The sequence below is a fragment of the Ambystoma mexicanum genome, chromosome 5p, assembly GCF_040938575.1.
Source record: "Ambystoma mexicanum isolate Mex_15411 chromosome 5p, UKY_AmexF1_1, whole genome shotgun sequence".
Classification (NCBI taxonomy): domain Eukaryota; kingdom Metazoa; phylum Chordata; class Amphibia; order Caudata; family Ambystomatidae; genus Ambystoma; species Ambystoma mexicanum.
The window spans coordinates 519,562,064-519,579,860 of NC_090930.1; the positions used below are offsets into that span (position 1 = coordinate 519,562,064).

Sequence of the window (17,797 nt, forward strand, 5' to 3'; positions counted from 1 at the left end):
ATTGACATTCGAAATAAAAAAGGTACTAGGGCATATGCACAGCCAGAGTTGCTAAATTGGGTTGTAAGAGGTACGTCGACTTAGCCTAGAGAGGAATTTGTCCAAACCTCACAATGATTTCTAAAAGAAGGAACAAGGCATCGGAGCAAGGTAAGAAGGTGAATGGTTAAGACGGTTTTAGCAAAGTGAGAAAAAAAAGACATCTGAAAGAATTTGGGAGATTCTCAGTTAAAGATTTGTGAAATGGATGGAGCTTGCACAAAGAACACATGAGAGATATAGGTCTGCAAGTATGTGCAAAAAATATAAGCGAAGAGAACAGGTTGGGCTGCGAGACAACCAAAGGCTGCATTTGATGAAACAGGTTTAAAACAAGTGTATGCACTGGCATACACAGTCATGTGAAAGCTAGCTGTACAATAGTGGCGAAAAAACCCCTAACTGCGTTTTAGCAAACATTTTATGGGAAAGGTGTATCCTGCTGTTGTCTGCACATATATAAACAAAAGTGAGGAACAGTGATAGACTGCATTAGCAATCATACTAGATGAGTATGCTCAATCAAGTTTATTTAAAGCCTACAAACATTTCTGTAGAAATGACTTTCGGCTACTAAGTTGGTAAGGCTGGAACCAAATAGTGATTGGCAGAATCACCTAACAAATGGGTATTAAACACATTACAGTGTATTTTGCATTATCAGCTATATCCCAAGGCACGTCGGTGGTAGGAGGAAATGGCTCCTTTTATGATAGAAAATAATTCGTGCAGAATTATTTGAGATGACGCCGACACCAAAAGTGAAATTTAGAATCACACGCAGGTGAAAGACTGCATTAAAACCAAAACAGGAAAATGTTCCATTTTCTTAAAAGCATAGCAACATATACTATGGAGATATTCTTGACCGCATATCCTTAGTCCCATCAGCTAAATTCTGTGTTACCTCAATTAAAATGAGGTTGTAAAAAAACCTTGTTTAAACATGTGATTAGCCAGTTGCTTGTTATTTTTCCTAATACATCATTGGATCATTCAATAGACCAATTGATTGTATCTTGGAAAATTGTATGATTGGAAGCATGAAAAAGCAGCTGAGAAAAACAGAGCTTGTTATGTTTTGGTCCTGGTGTCATTACCCAAAGCAAACAAGTATAGCTAATGGACACTGCACCAAAATATTGCATGACTTTGAATGGTCTAACAGAAACGCCCTTAGAAAAAAGATGCAAGCAAATAAGTATCTTTGTTGTATTCCGAGAGGCATATCATCACTATGTTGTGACTGTGTGGAAACAGCTATGAAAAAGTCTTAATGGAAATGAAGGATAACTAGGGCGTGAAATAAAGTCTTGGCTGGCAAACATTATTCTAATGTTTTTCTAACATTATTGCAAACATGAACACTCTCTTTTACAGGTTGCACCTACCTGTTAACTTGATATGTCCTGCTTCATCAAGCAAAATGCTGAAAATTAAAATCCAAATTCACCAATACACATAACACAGGAAATGTTTTATAAAAATGAACATTTGATAAAATAAATATGACAGAAAAGCCAATTTGCAGCATTTTTACTTTAAATAATTATATTGTTAATTAATCATAGCCAGAACAATTTCTAATCAATGCATAGTTTCCATGCAAACATAGTTAGCAACTATTTTTTATTCTTAAACATATATATATATATATAAAACAAGTATGCACAAGTACGCAATGGGAGTTTATCTATTGAATAAGTTTAAGAAATGCTACCAATGTGTATATTTAAAAGAACACACTGTACTTTACTTTTCTGGCTTGAGGTCCCTGTACACAATTCCCAAGCTGTGCAGATGATCCAAAGCAAGTGCCAGTTCTGCGAGGTAGAATTTCACATCTTCCTCTGTAAACATAACCTAATAAGAACTGTATATATTTACCTTCGGATCTTTACTTCCATGCTAAATAATGCAGTTTAAAAAAAAATACACCATTATCCTCCAGCAAAGCAGAAACAAAGCACACATTTCACTAAAGGTAAGATACTGAAGAGACAACATTCCATTAGAAAAACATTAACCTTGTATGTAATTCCTGCAGATAAATTCAATCAAATATATTTCAGTAAATGTATAACTAGCATTTGCTTTCACCCAAATGGCATCATTGACAGTAAATCCCATAAGGTTAAATGCTTTAAAATCCTTCAATAAAGCAGTCACGCTTTCAGCACATTTTACAGAATTTTGCAATATAGTTATATAGAAAAATGCAGGATAATTATGTATGCATATTTTTCCGCACTCCATCTAACTTCAAAGGAGGCCAAAAACATTATCTTGCTTTGTGGTTAATGGGTTTCACAAGACGTTAACCAATGTTTTTGTGATTTGAACTAACCCAAGTAGTTCTCACACAATACATGTTTCAACTCACCAACAAACAAAGAAATGTGTTTCAAAAGAATAAAATTACCGGCAGCAACATAACTAACAAAGTACAAACAAAATCATGTGTACAGATTTCCACAATTTCGAGTTGTATTAAAATATCTAGGGACAATAAGGGAAGGGACAAAACCACTTATAGTCACAGGGACGAAAACACCTTTAAAAAATACATTAAAAAAAAAAACTTTCATTTGGGATTCAATAGACCAATTTCTTTTTTATAAATCTTTTATTTAAAAAATACTTTGAAAATGTGTCCACAAAATGGTGGAAATGTGATTGCATAGCAAATGTTTTAGAAACACTGGACTAGGGGCATTCAGGATAGTGTTTCAGTGAAGGAGGAACAGATCACTTGGCACACAAGTGGGGTTAAAGGACTTCATTCTAAATTGAAATAAGATTGGTTACTGGGATAAAAGGAATGAGTACAAATGAAGATAGCCTACTAGGTAGTATACAGCAAAACAGGCCTCAGAGGAAGATGACCAAACTAATATGTGAAAGCTAGTTAACAGTGTTAGCTTGCTGGAGTAACTAAACAAGATCTCAGGTTTGTCACAGTCTGGAAGCATCCTTCAGTTCACTCGCAAGTTCAGAGTATTTAAAGCAGCCATGGACACCTTTCATAGCAATGAAAATTGCTTCGGAAGGCAAGTCGCCCACTAGGGATCTGTAACTATCGATGCAGCACACTCCTACTGCAAAATCTAGAGATGCCTCCCCACTGTCCCATGATCGACTTCAACAGGTACCAACAGAAACCACTCTCCCCCCTCCTCCCCCCCTGCCTAGGTCCTTTTCAAACTGAAGTTAATACCCATAAGCCAATGGTCGCCTTCCTGGGCTTCACCCACTACATGCTCTTCTCCAGTTCTCATAGTCTTTAGCTCCTGCCAAGTCACCAGCAACAGCAGGGTAGTGATATGCCACTACAAGTAAGCTGGTCTTGGACTCCCACCATGATCTGGGATTATAGCTCTCAGCAGGCTCATCACATGCTGATATTTCTCAATGTTCTCAGGATCCTACCAGCTTCAAGGATCCTTCCACCAACCTCTCCTCAATATTTTACCTTGCTCATGGATTCAGCTAGATAGCTAGTTAGTTCAGCCACCTACTCTTTCCTCCAGCTACTCTCTTAGCTGCAACTCTCTGGAATGCTCTCAACTCCCTCGCTGATAGCCTCTTTTCATACTGTTCAAACGGATTCCAGTATCTCAATATGGTCACAGATTGGTTACGCACTTTCTGGAATAGACGTAAAGAGAAAGAGCTCCTTTATCCTAGAATGTAGGTGTAGTGGACCAATAGGGAAGTAGTTGGTCCTGGTGCTACCCCCGGTGGACTCCCATAGACCCACTAGCTGATAGTCCCCAGTCCACAGTAAGAGAAAAAGAGGGCTGGACAACTATAAAAGGCACAGCATATATGTACAGCCTGTAAGGTAAGTTTGGACCCAAGTGTCTGACAAACATCTATAAACTAAAATGGTCACTGGGAACAAAAAACTCTTGAGACCTGCCAAACAGTGACTCGTGGTTGGTTTCTCCCCTGTTCTTGTTGCATGACTAATTACAGAGAGCGACTGCAAACTTGTAGCATTCGTGGAACCTTCCCAGCCAAGCTATGTGTTTTACATGGAGCAATGGCAGAGCAACAATAGTTTTGACAAGTATGCTCAGCAAGGCAGCCACAGTGCAGAACCACCCATCAGCGCCGGCAGGGCCCTGAGCAATTCCAAATTGGTACTGAATGCGGACGGGTATTTAACTCCTTGCCGCAGCCAATAGAAAGCAGAGAGGCAAACCCAGGTAACTAATCACAAAGAGAAAACAACAAGCAGACAAAAGTGAACATTTGAAGGAGTAAAGTAGCCAATTCAAACTCATGGGCGTAATGACTGAATAGCATATGGGAATACAGAGAGGGATACCAGCACCTCTCTGTAAACTATAAAACTCGCTATAGAAGTCCAGTCAAGGGAATCTTTCAGAACATCATGTAGGGGTTCAAAGCTGCTTCCTTACACAAAGGAAGCCTAAGGTGGACAAGAGAATAGAGGAACAGAAAATCCAGGCACATGTGCACAGAAAACCTTGATAAAATGGAAAGATATAGCTGTAGACAAGAAGATATCAACATGGTGGAGTCCAAAGGGTTTGACAAGCATACAGAAGTGCCGAGTATCATCTTGGTGTGGGGGAGTACCCAGTATGTAAGAAGAGAACCAATACTGTGTTCCTATTTAGATGGCATCGGAAGATTGGCCATCAGCTCGGTATGTGGGAATACCAGGAAAGTAAATAAAGGGGGAAGAAGGACATATTCCTCTCTAGAGAGATTTGGAGGGCTGCTACACTCGCGCACAACCAACAGCGAAAGTGCAAGGAAGGGGAGGGAAACCTGGGGTCTGAGAAGAGACCTGTGTAAATGCCTTAGACACGCGACGTCTGGAAAGAAACCCCTCTGAAACCCTTGAAACCAGAAGTCTGGGAAGAGACCTGCATGAAAGTCTGAAACTAGAGGTCTAGGACGGGACCACATTGAGAACCTTGAAACGTAATGTCTGGGAAGAGACATGTGAGATGAGCTGGAAATCTGAAGTCTAGGCAGAGACCTCTAAACCCTGAAAGCCAAGCCGAGCCAAAACATTCTGGTCTGGAAGAAGACTTTTATTGCAGACAGATGGAAGGAACCAGTTCTGAAAAGCAAAGGCTTGGAAAAAGGCTTGCGTAAAGAACGGTTTATCTTTTTGCAACGTTCCTTACATTCACAGCAATGGAATCCCACTTGCTATAGCTTGAACCCCAACCTGACTTTTGGAGGCAAGTCTTTGTTTTACTTCTATTACTCAACTAGCCCCTTTTGGGGCATGTTAAGATGAATTTCTAGACTCTGGCCTGGTGGATGTATTTTAGGAGGCCACCCTGTTATGCTGAACAGGGAGCTCTGAGAGGTTAGCCAAACCCCAACCAAGGTACATGGATGGGCAGTCAGGGCTTAGTCTCAGGAAGAGTGACTTCATGGGCCCTCAATGAGCCCGCACAGAATAGCACACAATTCAATTTAGACAGTTCTACAAATACAATTATTTATTTTAAGCCTTTAGAGCACAGTGACCAAGGAAATGAGTAGGTAGTAGAATTGCACAATACTCTAGAATACAAATGTATGCAATCACCAGTAGGTTTACTTAATAGACACTATCAAATAACTCCAATCAAGCAATTCAGGTAAGTAATGGAGATGCAATACAATTATAGGAACCAGTGGCAAGTCCAATATCCTTACTTAAAAAGTCCTAATCCAAAGATGAATGGGGCCTTGTACCCAAAAGGCACAGGATTCAACACAATGCTTCTGACAAGTAAGTATTCTCTTTCGAAAGTATGCAATGGGCGTGTGGTGGTGATCAATTTCAAACTGATTATAAGTTCTACAACAATTCACCAAAAGTTGGGTACATGCTCTCCTTTCTTACAGACCCAAGGCTAACCCAGGATATTCGTCCCAGGTTCGATGACCAAATTTGAGTGGAATGGAGATAAGAGACAGAGGGACTTGTTCCCACTGTTATCCTATGTAGGGCAGTGGTGGTGGGGGGTGTGGGGGAGAACAGGCACACTGATAGATACTTTCCCCTGAACTTTGACTTTCCCAGATCTTCCGCTCCTTTGTTCCGGTGAGGGGTGCCCAGGAGTTGCGCGTTTGAGGATTGTTCTGGTTAGGTGCAAATGAAAGATGCAACCCCTGTCGACAAAGACTTGCAGAATCTAACAATACAAGCCTCCTTAGGACACTTCTCAGTATGGCTGAAGGCAAGTTCCAGAGACTATCACCGTTTGCAGACGACAGCAGGCGTCCTTCCCGTGATGATCACAGCAGCTGCTCCAGGGCAGGTTCCGTTGAAGATAGGAAGCTGGAATTCAGAGAGAAGGTGACTTGTAAGCCAAGCTGGTGACTACAAGTTCTGGACTTGAACGTGGAACCTTGATGGTACTAGCGAGGTAGCCCACGACAGCTGGTCAGTCCACCGGGCAGTCCAGGGACACTTCTAAATGGCTGGATCTTTGAGAAGGCGTTGAGACCAGTTGGTCCCTCTAGTCCAAGGGCTGAACCACCGCTCAGTGTCTTGAGAGATCAGGCAGGGCTTTGCCGGGCCAGACACCAGAGGGGTTGCTGGGCCCCTTCAATAGTCATCTTTGAGTCATCAACAGGCTGCTCTTTTTCAAGGGATTCTTGGCTCCAACGTAGATCTGAAGAATACTAGTACTCCTCTTATCCAAAAGTCGAGCTGTATGCAAGCCAACCAATGGTAAGGAACTGCACCATTCAAACAGTCAGTAGTTGTCCAATTCCAACTACTGGTTTCTCATCCACCCCTGTAGCAGGCTTTCTGGCACCAGTGATGTGCACAGGGACTAGACAGTCCCAGGTCCCTTCCTGGGCCACACACAAATGCTCCCTAGCCCACGAAAGCAGCAACTCTCCTGGTCAATTGCATTACCTTATAAGGACTTTCCTGACCAGGACAAAGGACAAACTACAATATGGCCAAAGAAAATATGGCCAAAGAACACCACCATTTTAGAGCACTATTCCCATTTAGTAGCCATACGTGGTAAATGTGCACACTAGGAATAATGCAAAAAAACTGTACAAATATAACTACTGCCACTAGCTTGTCCTTGAGCACTGTGAGGGCTCACACTTGAGAGATGGACACAAAATAATGTTTTCAAAGGCCTTTCTGTCCCTGTCCTAAAGAGTGTCCCCTGCCTAGGAAATCAAAACTAGGGATCGTCCGAATCCCATCATCCAACTTGAGCAAACTGTCCTTGTGTCCAAAACATACCTGACCCTCACACTAAAGGTGAACAACAAAAAGGTGCAAGGTAAATGTGTCTGCTTTAAATTCAGCAAACAAAACAATCCTTGTATCCAGGGGTCAATTCCCTTCCCCTGAAATGGTTCAAACAGTGGTTCTTCAAAAGTAGTAGCAATGGCTTTTTCATCTAACACTTTAAGGAGGTTTTTAAGAAGGGAAACAGTATTTCTTAGCAACTTATGTAATGGTGTTTTAATACTTTAAGGATGATGAGAGCATTGTCTTTTCCAAACAAAGGTTCCTTAAGAGTAATATAGATGTCTCTTTTCCAAAACACTTTAAGAATGTCTTTTTCAAGTAATGGTGTTTTGAAGGATGCCAAAAGTGTCTCTTCTATACAGCAACGTATTAAAGATTGTGTCCTAGTGTACTCTCATGCCAGGAACCTTTTCACAATGTCCTTTCCTTTCACATATCGATGGATTACCTGCTTTACTCCCCTGCCATGAATACCCCTCTGGACCTAGTAGATCCCCTGATTTACTACCAACCATGTATCTTTCCCCCAAAGGTTTACTGCCAGATGCACTTCTTTCATCAGGTCTTCTTACAATCTTTCACTTTTCTTTATGTATAACACAGTTGTACTCCTTCACTGTTTATACTTTATTGGCTCCAGGTATTACTTGTTCTAACTTCCCCCATATAGGCATCTCATATACAGAGACGTGTTCAAGTTTTGTTTGTTAACTTCATTGTTAGTATTTATTGGCTTATGGCAATGCTTGTTCCAATCTTCCCACATTTACTCCAGCTTTCCCCATATCGAAATCTTATACATGGAGACTTGCGTAAATTCTGTCTTTCTCCATCATTTGGGTGATGGTCAAAATAAATTCCCAATTGTTTGTACGCCTGTTGGTCGCCCCGGGGCTCCAAATGCTTCTGGGCAGACTTAACTTTGTTAGCTGATGCTTGCGTTCAGTGATTTATGGCTGCAGTGAAGTCTGTGCTTCGGTTAAGCGTTTCCCGCTCGTGGAAATGCTGCTGTTGGTTGCGACTGCATCCCCAACAGCCTTCCCACTGCTGCCGGATCCTCTTTTTTGTGGCATTCGGGGGCAGTGCGTCTCAAACGGGACACCTTGACTCTGCCCTACGCACAAGGGGATTTGAGGCCCGTGACAAAGGTATATTGGTTGACAGCACAGGTGCAATATGCAGCCTTAAAGTTTGCGAGGGAGGTGTCCATTCCGCACGTCATACTTGAAGAAACTCGGCCAGTAAGCGAGATGTCAGATCCTTAGTGGTGCCTCCTTTGTTTGCAGACGCCCGCCCATTTGAATCTCCGAGCATCACTGCCCTGGCCTGGTGTAGGGCGTGGAAGCTAGTTGGGATCACCCATCTCTAACATGGAAACCTTCTGTTATGGAACTGTACCTCCGCTTTTCCCAAAGTATATGCGATGATTGAGTGGCGATGGTCTCAAGGATTTAGCACACTGGGGAGCATGTTTCTCTATGGGAATTTTATCTCTGCAAACAACATTCCTGCTCTCGCACAATACAAGTCTTCACAATGGCTCCAGTAAATTGGCATTCGTAGCGTGTGTAGAGGGCGGTGGGCGGACTTCCCGGGTTGAACCCAAGAACGACTCCTTGCTGGGATATGTTATGGTGCTTATGGTTCCCAGGGAATGGTTTCTTCTCTATGCAAACTAATCCAAAGCTGAGCGTTATTACCCACAGCTCAACTCTGCTCTAAATGGGTACTAGATTTGCATCTCCATATTGCAGACGAGATTTGGAGCGACATGTGTACGCAGATTCGGAAAGTCTCTTACAACTCCCAGTTTCGCCTCATTCACCTTAAAGTCCTACACAGATACGACTACACCCCAGCCCGTCTGAAACTCTTCACTCGAACCAGTGCTGACTGCTGTCCCAGATGTGGGGAGGATAATGTGGCGTACTTCACATGGTGTGGAGCTGCTCTAAACTGGATGATTACTGGAAAGATGTTTGTACTAAACTTACTGATATGACTGGAGGCCACCTCCATTCAATCTATTCCATGTAATGAAGATCAGGTTTGGGCGTGTGCATTAACTTGTCAATCTATGCCTAGTACTTGAGATGCGATGTCTAATGTTACACTGGGCACGACCCTCTATGCTAGAGACCAATGGTTGCATGCTATGGCTTGGGCCAGAGATACTAAAGAACAATGGGCTTCTATGCAGCTAGCAGGAGACTGCCCAAAAGACATATGGCAACCCTTGAAAGCCTACCTGGCACGCACACAGAGTACCCCCTCCATAGACTAAGCGTGGGGTATGGCTGTGTTCCCCTTCTTATTATCCATCCCCGGTTTACATGAGTTCTGCCCACATTAATATATCACCTATCATGTACACTCTGGTGTATCTTATCACGCTGCCTGTAAACAAACCTGTTCCAACTAATGATTTTAGTCTTCATGTGCATGTACCATGCGTATGTACTGTTTTGAACCAAGTGCTTTGATAAAGAAAGTTTAAAAAAAAAAAAAAAAACCTCCATCCACCAGGTTCTGCCTGCGAGGGAGGGATTCCCTCTTCTAAGCGGTCGCGCAAGATGACATTTCTCGCTCTGCGGCCGATTCTCTCACCCTGTGTTCAAGTCTAGGTTTCTTCATTTTCCTCCCTGGAACAAAAGGGGAAAATGCATTGGTAACATTCACCACAAAAGAGGAGCAACAAGTTTGAGTCAGAAACCAAGCCGTCCACTCTTAAAGGGCTCTGTAGATAAATGCCCTGTTCATTGCCAATGTAGTAAATGAATACTTGGGACTGTGAAAAAAAGGGAGTGTAGATTCCTTGTCCCCTAGTGGAGGGTCACCCCAGTAGAATACCTCTTGCTCTAACCCCCAAGGAGAGTTGAGTAGTTTGCTCACCTTCTTAGGCCCAAAAGGGGTGCCCCACCCACCTTTGGGAGAAGGGACGAATTCCCTGGATTTGTCACACTATCCAGACAGATCATAAACCTCTGAAGTGGCTGATGAACATGAAAGGTGAGAATCCTAAATTGCTCAGGTTATCCATAAGCCTCCACAGAGTGTACTTCACCACTGAGCACAGGCCAGGGTTCCAACACAACAATGCTGATGGTCTGTCCAAGATGTATAACCAACTCGGACAAGAATCCATTCATGGTGGATTAGATCTCCCTGCTCCTAAGGGAGACTGTTAGGAATTTTTTTTAGCAACCTGATACCCACTGACATCAATGGCACCCTCTTTGCTATGTTTTGAAACCCAACTTGACTTTTGGGTGGAAGTAAAGTCTTTTAGTTTTACTTACCTTGTTCAACTCCTCTTTTAGAGACAATGGTCAGCCTTTATGTAACCAAAGCAGGGAAACTGTCCCCTGTGCGAGATTTCTGTGTTTTACTGTAGTACATATAACCTTATAGTGAAGTGTTGCAGGACAATATATATCCCTTTTTCTATTAATAACATTTGTATTACCCTTGTTAAAGTACCCAGGATAGGCTGGGAGCAGTGGATTATCATTTTGTACTCAAATGCATGTTCATTTTATTACTTCATAATGCTATTTTGAATACCATCCATATACTAAGAAAGGCTGAGCCACATGGTTTTTGCCACAATCTTTCACCATCCTGCCCCTTGGCCTTCTTCTTGTCCTTTCGGGTCAAGAAAGAACATATGGCATGCACAGGCTACAGATTAGGGTCCATGGGCAAAGAGGTGTGTTCATCCTGGTCGGTTATGGAGGATAGGATGATCTTCTCCCAATCCACATTCCAACCAGGGAATATATGTTAGGCAGCGGTGGGGCAAGAAGCAGTCCATTGGACAGCCCTTGCCTGTTTGAATGGTGCAGATTACCACTGGTGGGCTGGGACAGCCACCAGGCCAAATTTAGGATAAAGTCCTGCTGCCATTCCCCAGATGGTCGATTGGAGGCAAGACCCAGAAGGGGCATCATGCGAAATATTCAAAGACTGCTGTGGTGGATGGCCAACATTGCCCGCAGTCAAGTGCCAGTGACGCCCTGCCTCTCTTGCAATGATCCAGAAAGACCTTCATTAATGCTTTGGCACTTGTGCTGGTGGAACAAACCACTCCGGACCCTTGCACGAGACACCTGCTACCAGAAGTGTTTAGAGGATCCTGGGGCTGTTCTGGGGCTTCCCAGGTTTATAAAAGGTTTCTTCAGTACATTGGTCACTGTCCAAAGTTGGCCTTTGCAGGTCAACAACTTGTGGCTCACAACCATTCACTCCTGCTGTAGCTGCTCTGGTGCATGAAGTGGGGCCTTTCTGGAGTGGTTTCTTCTTCTTTGCAAAATGTCTCGCCTGCCGCCCCCTGATCAGGGAAATGTTTGATGCTGCCCATTGCTGTTTTGTTATGGGGGTGGTGGGGTCTCCTCACATTGTGTGACTTGCTGTGGCTGTTGTCCTGAGGTGCCTGGAGCCATGTTGCTAGAAGCATTTCGAACAGTCTCAGAGCGTGAAACTGCTGTCTAGCTGGACCCATTCTTGAAGCCTAAACCAGCCACTGCACCTGCTACCCATGGTCCACCTGCAACCAGAATCAAAACAGAAGTAAGGGGCCCAGCATTTCTGAGTACCCTAGAGGGGTGGCCAATATTATGTCAGGATGCGAATTTGAATACCTGTTTTCTCACCCCTTCTCATCATATTGATTGTATGAGTGTAAAGTCCTCTCATTAACTCCTCCTTGTTTTGTTATCAGTGGTGCTATGGTCATGGATTCCCCACCTCCCACAAAGGTAAGAGCATATGTGGTGAGATTGGGAGAGTCCCCCTAAACTGCATTTTCTTATCTTCAATCCTTATCTTCAATCCTTGTAAGTGGTTTATTATCTGGAACTTTACTTCCCCGTTAGTTTTGTAAAAACTTGGTATATGACTTAAGACCTCCTACTCTCTACACAGGTACTTACATGGATTCCTTTAGAGGCACAAGGTCCGTACCTGGTAAGACAGGGCTGCTTAAGTTGCAGGGACCTTAGATTCCTAAGGGACAATATATAGTTCGATTGCACTGCAGAGTTTCTCGCTTTACTGTTAATCTTTACTTGTTTCAATTATCTTGAACTACTGTTGCTGTTTTGGCATGTTCAGTGTATGTTATCTCCCTTTGAGTCTACCAATTACACACACACACACACACACACACGTGTATTGAATGATTTAGGGATAGCCTGCTTTTACTTTACTTGCTTGAAGATTTAAAAGCATACACAAATTGTATTTTCGTACATGTGTTGCTGGACTTATTTTCGCGCACTGCGTGTGTGTTAACTGTACTATTACACCACCCCCATGCCGCCTGAAGTCTGCCTTACTGATCAGTTCATGCCTACCTTGAGTTGGCTAGTTTGGCTAGACAACTGTCAATTACCCTGTTCATCAACCAGGGTTGCCCTTCAGAATCCTCCCACAGAGCTGGTTATACAGAAACGTAACCGGTTTTGTGTCCAAGGTCCAGGAGGGACTGGAAAACCTGATAAGGAATGATACAAGAGCTAAAGAAACCAGAAGAACCCAAGAGGTCTGAAGAAACCTGGGGGACAAGGATCGGACTAATAGAAGTCTGAAGTGGAAAGCCGAGGACTCCAAGGGGAAGACCAGGCATAGTACCAGTTGCCTGAACTGTGTTAAAGAACTCAGATTTAACTCAAAGTAAAGATGGACTTCATGGGAACAGGTTTTATGATGGTTTGGTATAGTTGGGGACTAGTTGCGTGGGGGGCCCTGGCTTAGACCCAATTACTCGTTTAAGTTATCCAAACTCTCACACACTTTTGCATATACTTTTTCCTTTTGTCACTAGGGAGAGTAGGAAATTAAGGAAGTGAAGGTAAGTAGACCAGAATAATAGAGTTGTACATCCAGCTATTGTCCTGTGTCTCGCTGCTTTGGCCTACCTGTCACATGTGCTCCTTTGCATGCAATACCCTTCTTCTCACTAAACTCCAATTTTGCACATTATCCAATTGACTTTTTCCTAATGGTTTGACTGATTGCGCCCCTGTGAGCTGCATGCTCAAATATGCCATCTTTGAATCCGGCAAAACTACTATGGTGGCTGTGCGGTCCCGGATAGCAGGCTTTCTTCACTGCCAGTGATGTGTTCTTCCACTGATAGCAGGCTTTCTGCACTGCCAGTGATGTGTTCCTCCACTGAAGCCTCAAACACTTTGAGCGCGTTTATCAAGCTCACTTCCCAATGTTTGTGATTACGCGTACTCCTTGAAACCCCAGTCTGTGATCCATCCCCAGCTTTCCTAGGTGCATGGCGAGGAATACTCCTGCTCTGCAATTCGGCTCAGACTGTGCTCGGTGAGAATTACACCAGCAGTGCATAAACAGTATTTCCCGCAAAACCAACCCTCCACCCCTGATGCTGAACTATAGGGGACCACTTTCTACCTCCCACATAACTCTTACTCACCTACCTCTCACACTATGCGTACCTGCTTTCAATCTCTCAGCAACAAAACATCCTTTCTTTTTTTATTTACCAACTTTATTTTCATTTTTACTGAAACAATAACTGGGTATTGGTTGCAACTTGCATTATGAACATTACTACCCTCATAACACCCTTATTCGTTGTGTTTAAAGCCTTTGTATTATCTCCAGTGATTGTCTTCTTGAACTTTCCCTTATCATATTTTCTTATGGACCCCTCCCCATTCCTCACCCACCCTATCCACCCCCCTCGATGTCTTTACCAAAAAAAAAAAAAACCTTGGTTTGTGACCAGATCAGTTCCGTGAGCCAAGCCACCGGCTGTAGTCCCTTCTGTCTCTTATCTGATGTGAATGTTTCTGAGGATACGTGGTTTGAAATAGTGAGCCTCTATTTCTCCCACATAGTCCTGGAGGGGTTCCCCTATAGCCAAGAATTTCAAATAGCTCCCTGCCTTCGTGGCGCAGATGTTTTCCATTGCCTTGACTCCCCACACTTTAACCCATCACCACGGTGCTGTGGGGCCCATTCATGCTGCTGTCAGTAGGTGGGTTATGAGGGCAGCTCTATTCCCTGAGGCTGCATATTTCCCTTCCGCTACTACACCTAGCAGAATTACTTTTGGCGACCATGGTAGGTCAGTGCCCGTTATGTCTCTGATGTGGCCTAGGATTTCTTTCCAATACACTTTCATCTTTGGGCACGACCACCACATGTGAAACATGTCTCCTCTTTCCCCACACTGTCGCTAACATTCCGGGGGATACGTGGGGATCATTTTGTGTAGACTATTCGGGGGCATATACCAGCAATAACAGAGTTTGTATGCCGATTCTTTGATTGCTGTGGATTTGGATAGCTTATGCACCCTCCTCCAAATTTGACTCCATTTTTCCTGCGTGATCTCCTCCCATATGTCCCCCTCCCAATCCTTCTTGTACTGGAGGGTATCCTCTGCTTGCGCCCTGTCCAGGAGTTTGTATAGTCTGGTTATCCCCTTTGTGAGCATCCCCTCCCCTATTGTTAATTCTAGGCCCACTGGAGGTCTTAGCCTGGCCGTTTTAACCGCTGGATGTGAGATCCAATGGCAGAGTTGCATATATTTGAATCTGTGGTTTTCGCTAATGCCAAATCTTTGTTTGCAATCTTCAAATGATAATGGGGCTCCGTCCTGGTACATATCTTGTAGAGACAGTATGTCTGCGTCCTTCCATCTTACCCAGAATGTTTTATGGAGCCCGAGTGAGAAGTCTGTGTTATGTACTATGGGGGACAGCGGACCCAGACCTTGTCTGACCTTGCTGCCTCGGAGTGCTCTATCCCAGCTATGTAGGGTCGTCTTAGTGGCCTCCAGTAGGGTGCCCCCCTTTTCTTGGGCGCTTGGCTTTAGGAATTGTAGCACTCTTAGTGGGATATCTGTCGCTGCTTGTTTTATTTTCCCCCATCCCGGAAGAGGATCCTGGCCCGCCCATTTCAACATTAGTGTCAGTTGGGCAGCTAATATATACCTACCTACGTCTGGAACTCCCAGCCCTCCAAGAAGCATTGGTTGCATCAGGATCCTTCTTTGAATCCTCGGTTTCTTACTTCCCCAGATAAATTTGAACACTGCCCTCTGAAGTTTCTTAATTAGCTTTGGGGGCATCTCCACCGGGATCGAGCTTACTACATACAGTAACCTGGGAAGCAAGGTCATTTTCATCGCTGCCATTCTTGCAAACCATGATAGTTCCTGAACATCCCACTTTTGCAAGTCCTCCTGGAGGTGCTTCCATAGTGGTGTGATGTTAGCCTTAAATACATTCTTTACTTCTCTGGTGATTTGAATCCCTAGATACTCCAGGGACTGCTTTTCCCACTTTAGGGGGAAGCGTTCCTCCATGAGAGCTATGTCCCCCCTTTTTTCTGTGATGTTCAGCGCTTTGGATTTTGATTAGTTTATTGTGAACCCTGATGTCTTTGCGAACCTCTGTAGTTCGTTGATAATCCTGGGTAATGTGTGTGTGGTATCTACCATGTAGAGCATGACATCATCTGCATAGAGCACTATCTTATTTTGGGAGTCCCTGCTACATACTCCTTTAATATTTGGATCTTCCCTTATTCTAGTTGCGAATGGTTCCATTGCAATGGCAAATATGAGCGGGGAAAGAGGGCATCCCTGTCGAGTACCTCTCCTAATGCTGATTCTTTCTGAGGTGTAGCTATTCACTATAAATTGCGTGGACGGGTGTTGGTAGTTTGCTAATACCATCTTAATAAATGTCGGACCACAGCCAAATCCTTCCAGAACCAGTCTTAGGTACTCCCAATCTATGCTATCGAAAGCTCGCCTAGCATCCAGAGCTGCAATCGAGAATGTTTGGTTTCCTCTCACACCCCAATCGATGATGTCAATTACTCGCCTGACGTTATCCTGTGTGTGCCTCCCCCTTACAAAGCCTGCTTGATCCTTGTGTATTATTTCTGGCAGCACTGTCGCCGAACGGTTCGCTAATATTTTTCCATACAATTTTGCATCGTATTTAGGAGTGCTATGGGGCGATAGCCAGTACATTCTACTGGGTCTTTTCCTGGTTTTAGGGGTAATATCGTGGCTGAGTGTCCCATGTCCTTTGAGATTGACCCCTATCTCTGATCACATTGAAAAGCTGGGTGAGGGGGGCTAGCAACTGTGTGGAATGTTTTGTAGTACCCATTTCCTAAACCATCTGGGCCCGGTGCCTTCCCTCTGGGTAGGGCTGCTATCGCATCGCTCACCTCCTGTGCTGTGATTTGTTCTCCTAACATTGCTCTGTGTTGTTCCGTGATCTGTGGCAATTGTATTGCCGACATATAGGATGTCTGTTCTGCTGTATTTAGGGTATCGTCAGTCTGCAGGTTCTTATGAAACTGGACCATCGTTTCTAATTTCTCCTCGTCCCCTGCTTGCAATTCCCCTCTGCTATTTCTGAGACTGATAATGTTGTTGTGCGCCTTCTGTTTACGCAGTTTGGCTGCTAGAAATGTGTTTGCCCCCCCCCCGTGTATGTAGTATGATTGTTTAGTGTTCAGTAGTGCTTGCGCGGTTCTATCTGCAGTGTGATTTTCGAATTTGGCTCTAGCCTTCTTGAGTTCCCGCCAGGTTCTGGGCGTCTGACGAGACTTGTGGAGTTTTTCGGTCTCACCCGCTTCTACCTCCAGTTTTCGTGTTACAATGGCTTTTTCTCTATAATATTGTGTTGCTTGTGCAATAAATTCCCCTCCGACTACTGCTTTCCCAGCGTCCCACACCACCCTCCAGTCAACCACCCTCCAGTCAACTTCACCGTTATCGTTTTCCCGGAAATAATTTTTAATGACTTCCTCCATGTGTGCCCTAAGTGCGATATACCTTAAAATCGTTTCATTAAGCCTCCATTGTGGTCGGGGTTTGTTTTCCGTCCCTTCCAGTTCAATGTGGATTGAGACTGGCGCATGATCAGAGAGGTATTGGACTCCGATTTCTATCTTCTTGACTTAGGGGATTAATGTGGAGGAGACCAGTATCATGTCTATTCTAGAATAATCCCTTATGCACTGCTGAGCAGTGTGTGCGTTCCCGGTTTTCCTCTTGAAAAAACCGCCACGTTTCCACCACCCCCAAATCTCTAAAGAGTTTCCCAGGGCCTGCCTGTTCCTCTGATCCGCAGTAGTCGGGCGGAGTGTTTTATCTAATATTGGGTCCATCACATAATTGAAGTCCCCTCCTACAATCACCAGGCCCTCACACCACCCTCCCACCTTCTGGAGCAATTTGGGAATGTACTGGTCTTGTTTTTTGTTGGGGAGATAGACGGCTATGATTGTGTATGTTTGGCCTTTAATTGTGCCCTTTACTCCTACGTATCTACCATCCTCATCCTTTATCCTTTGTTGTTTATGGAAGCCCAGGTATCTGCTGAATAGGATTGCACCCCTTTTGTTTTTGTCCCACTTGATGCAAAATTGGAGAGGGTATGTTCTGCTTCGCATCCTTTTTTCATCTTTCTGAAGGAGGTGCGTCTC

At 43.9% G+C, this 17,797-nt stretch overlaps 1 protein-coding gene across 1 annotated transcript in view; it reads right to left on the bottom strand.

Moving 5' to 3' along the window:
- Positions 1-17,797, bottom strand: part of RPS6KA6 (ribosomal protein S6 kinase A6) — a 905,586-nt gene that overhangs the window by 567,064 nt on the left and 320,725 nt on the right. Inside the window, exons 7-8 of the mRNA XM_069612921.1 lie at positions 1,796-1,902; positions 1,431-1,468 (exon numbers count right to left, since the gene is read on the bottom strand). Coding sequence (XP_069469022.1) covers positions 1,431-1,468; positions 1,796-1,902 — 145 coding nt within the window. The remainder of the gene's footprint in view (positions 1-1,430; positions 1,469-1,795; positions 1,903-17,797) is intronic.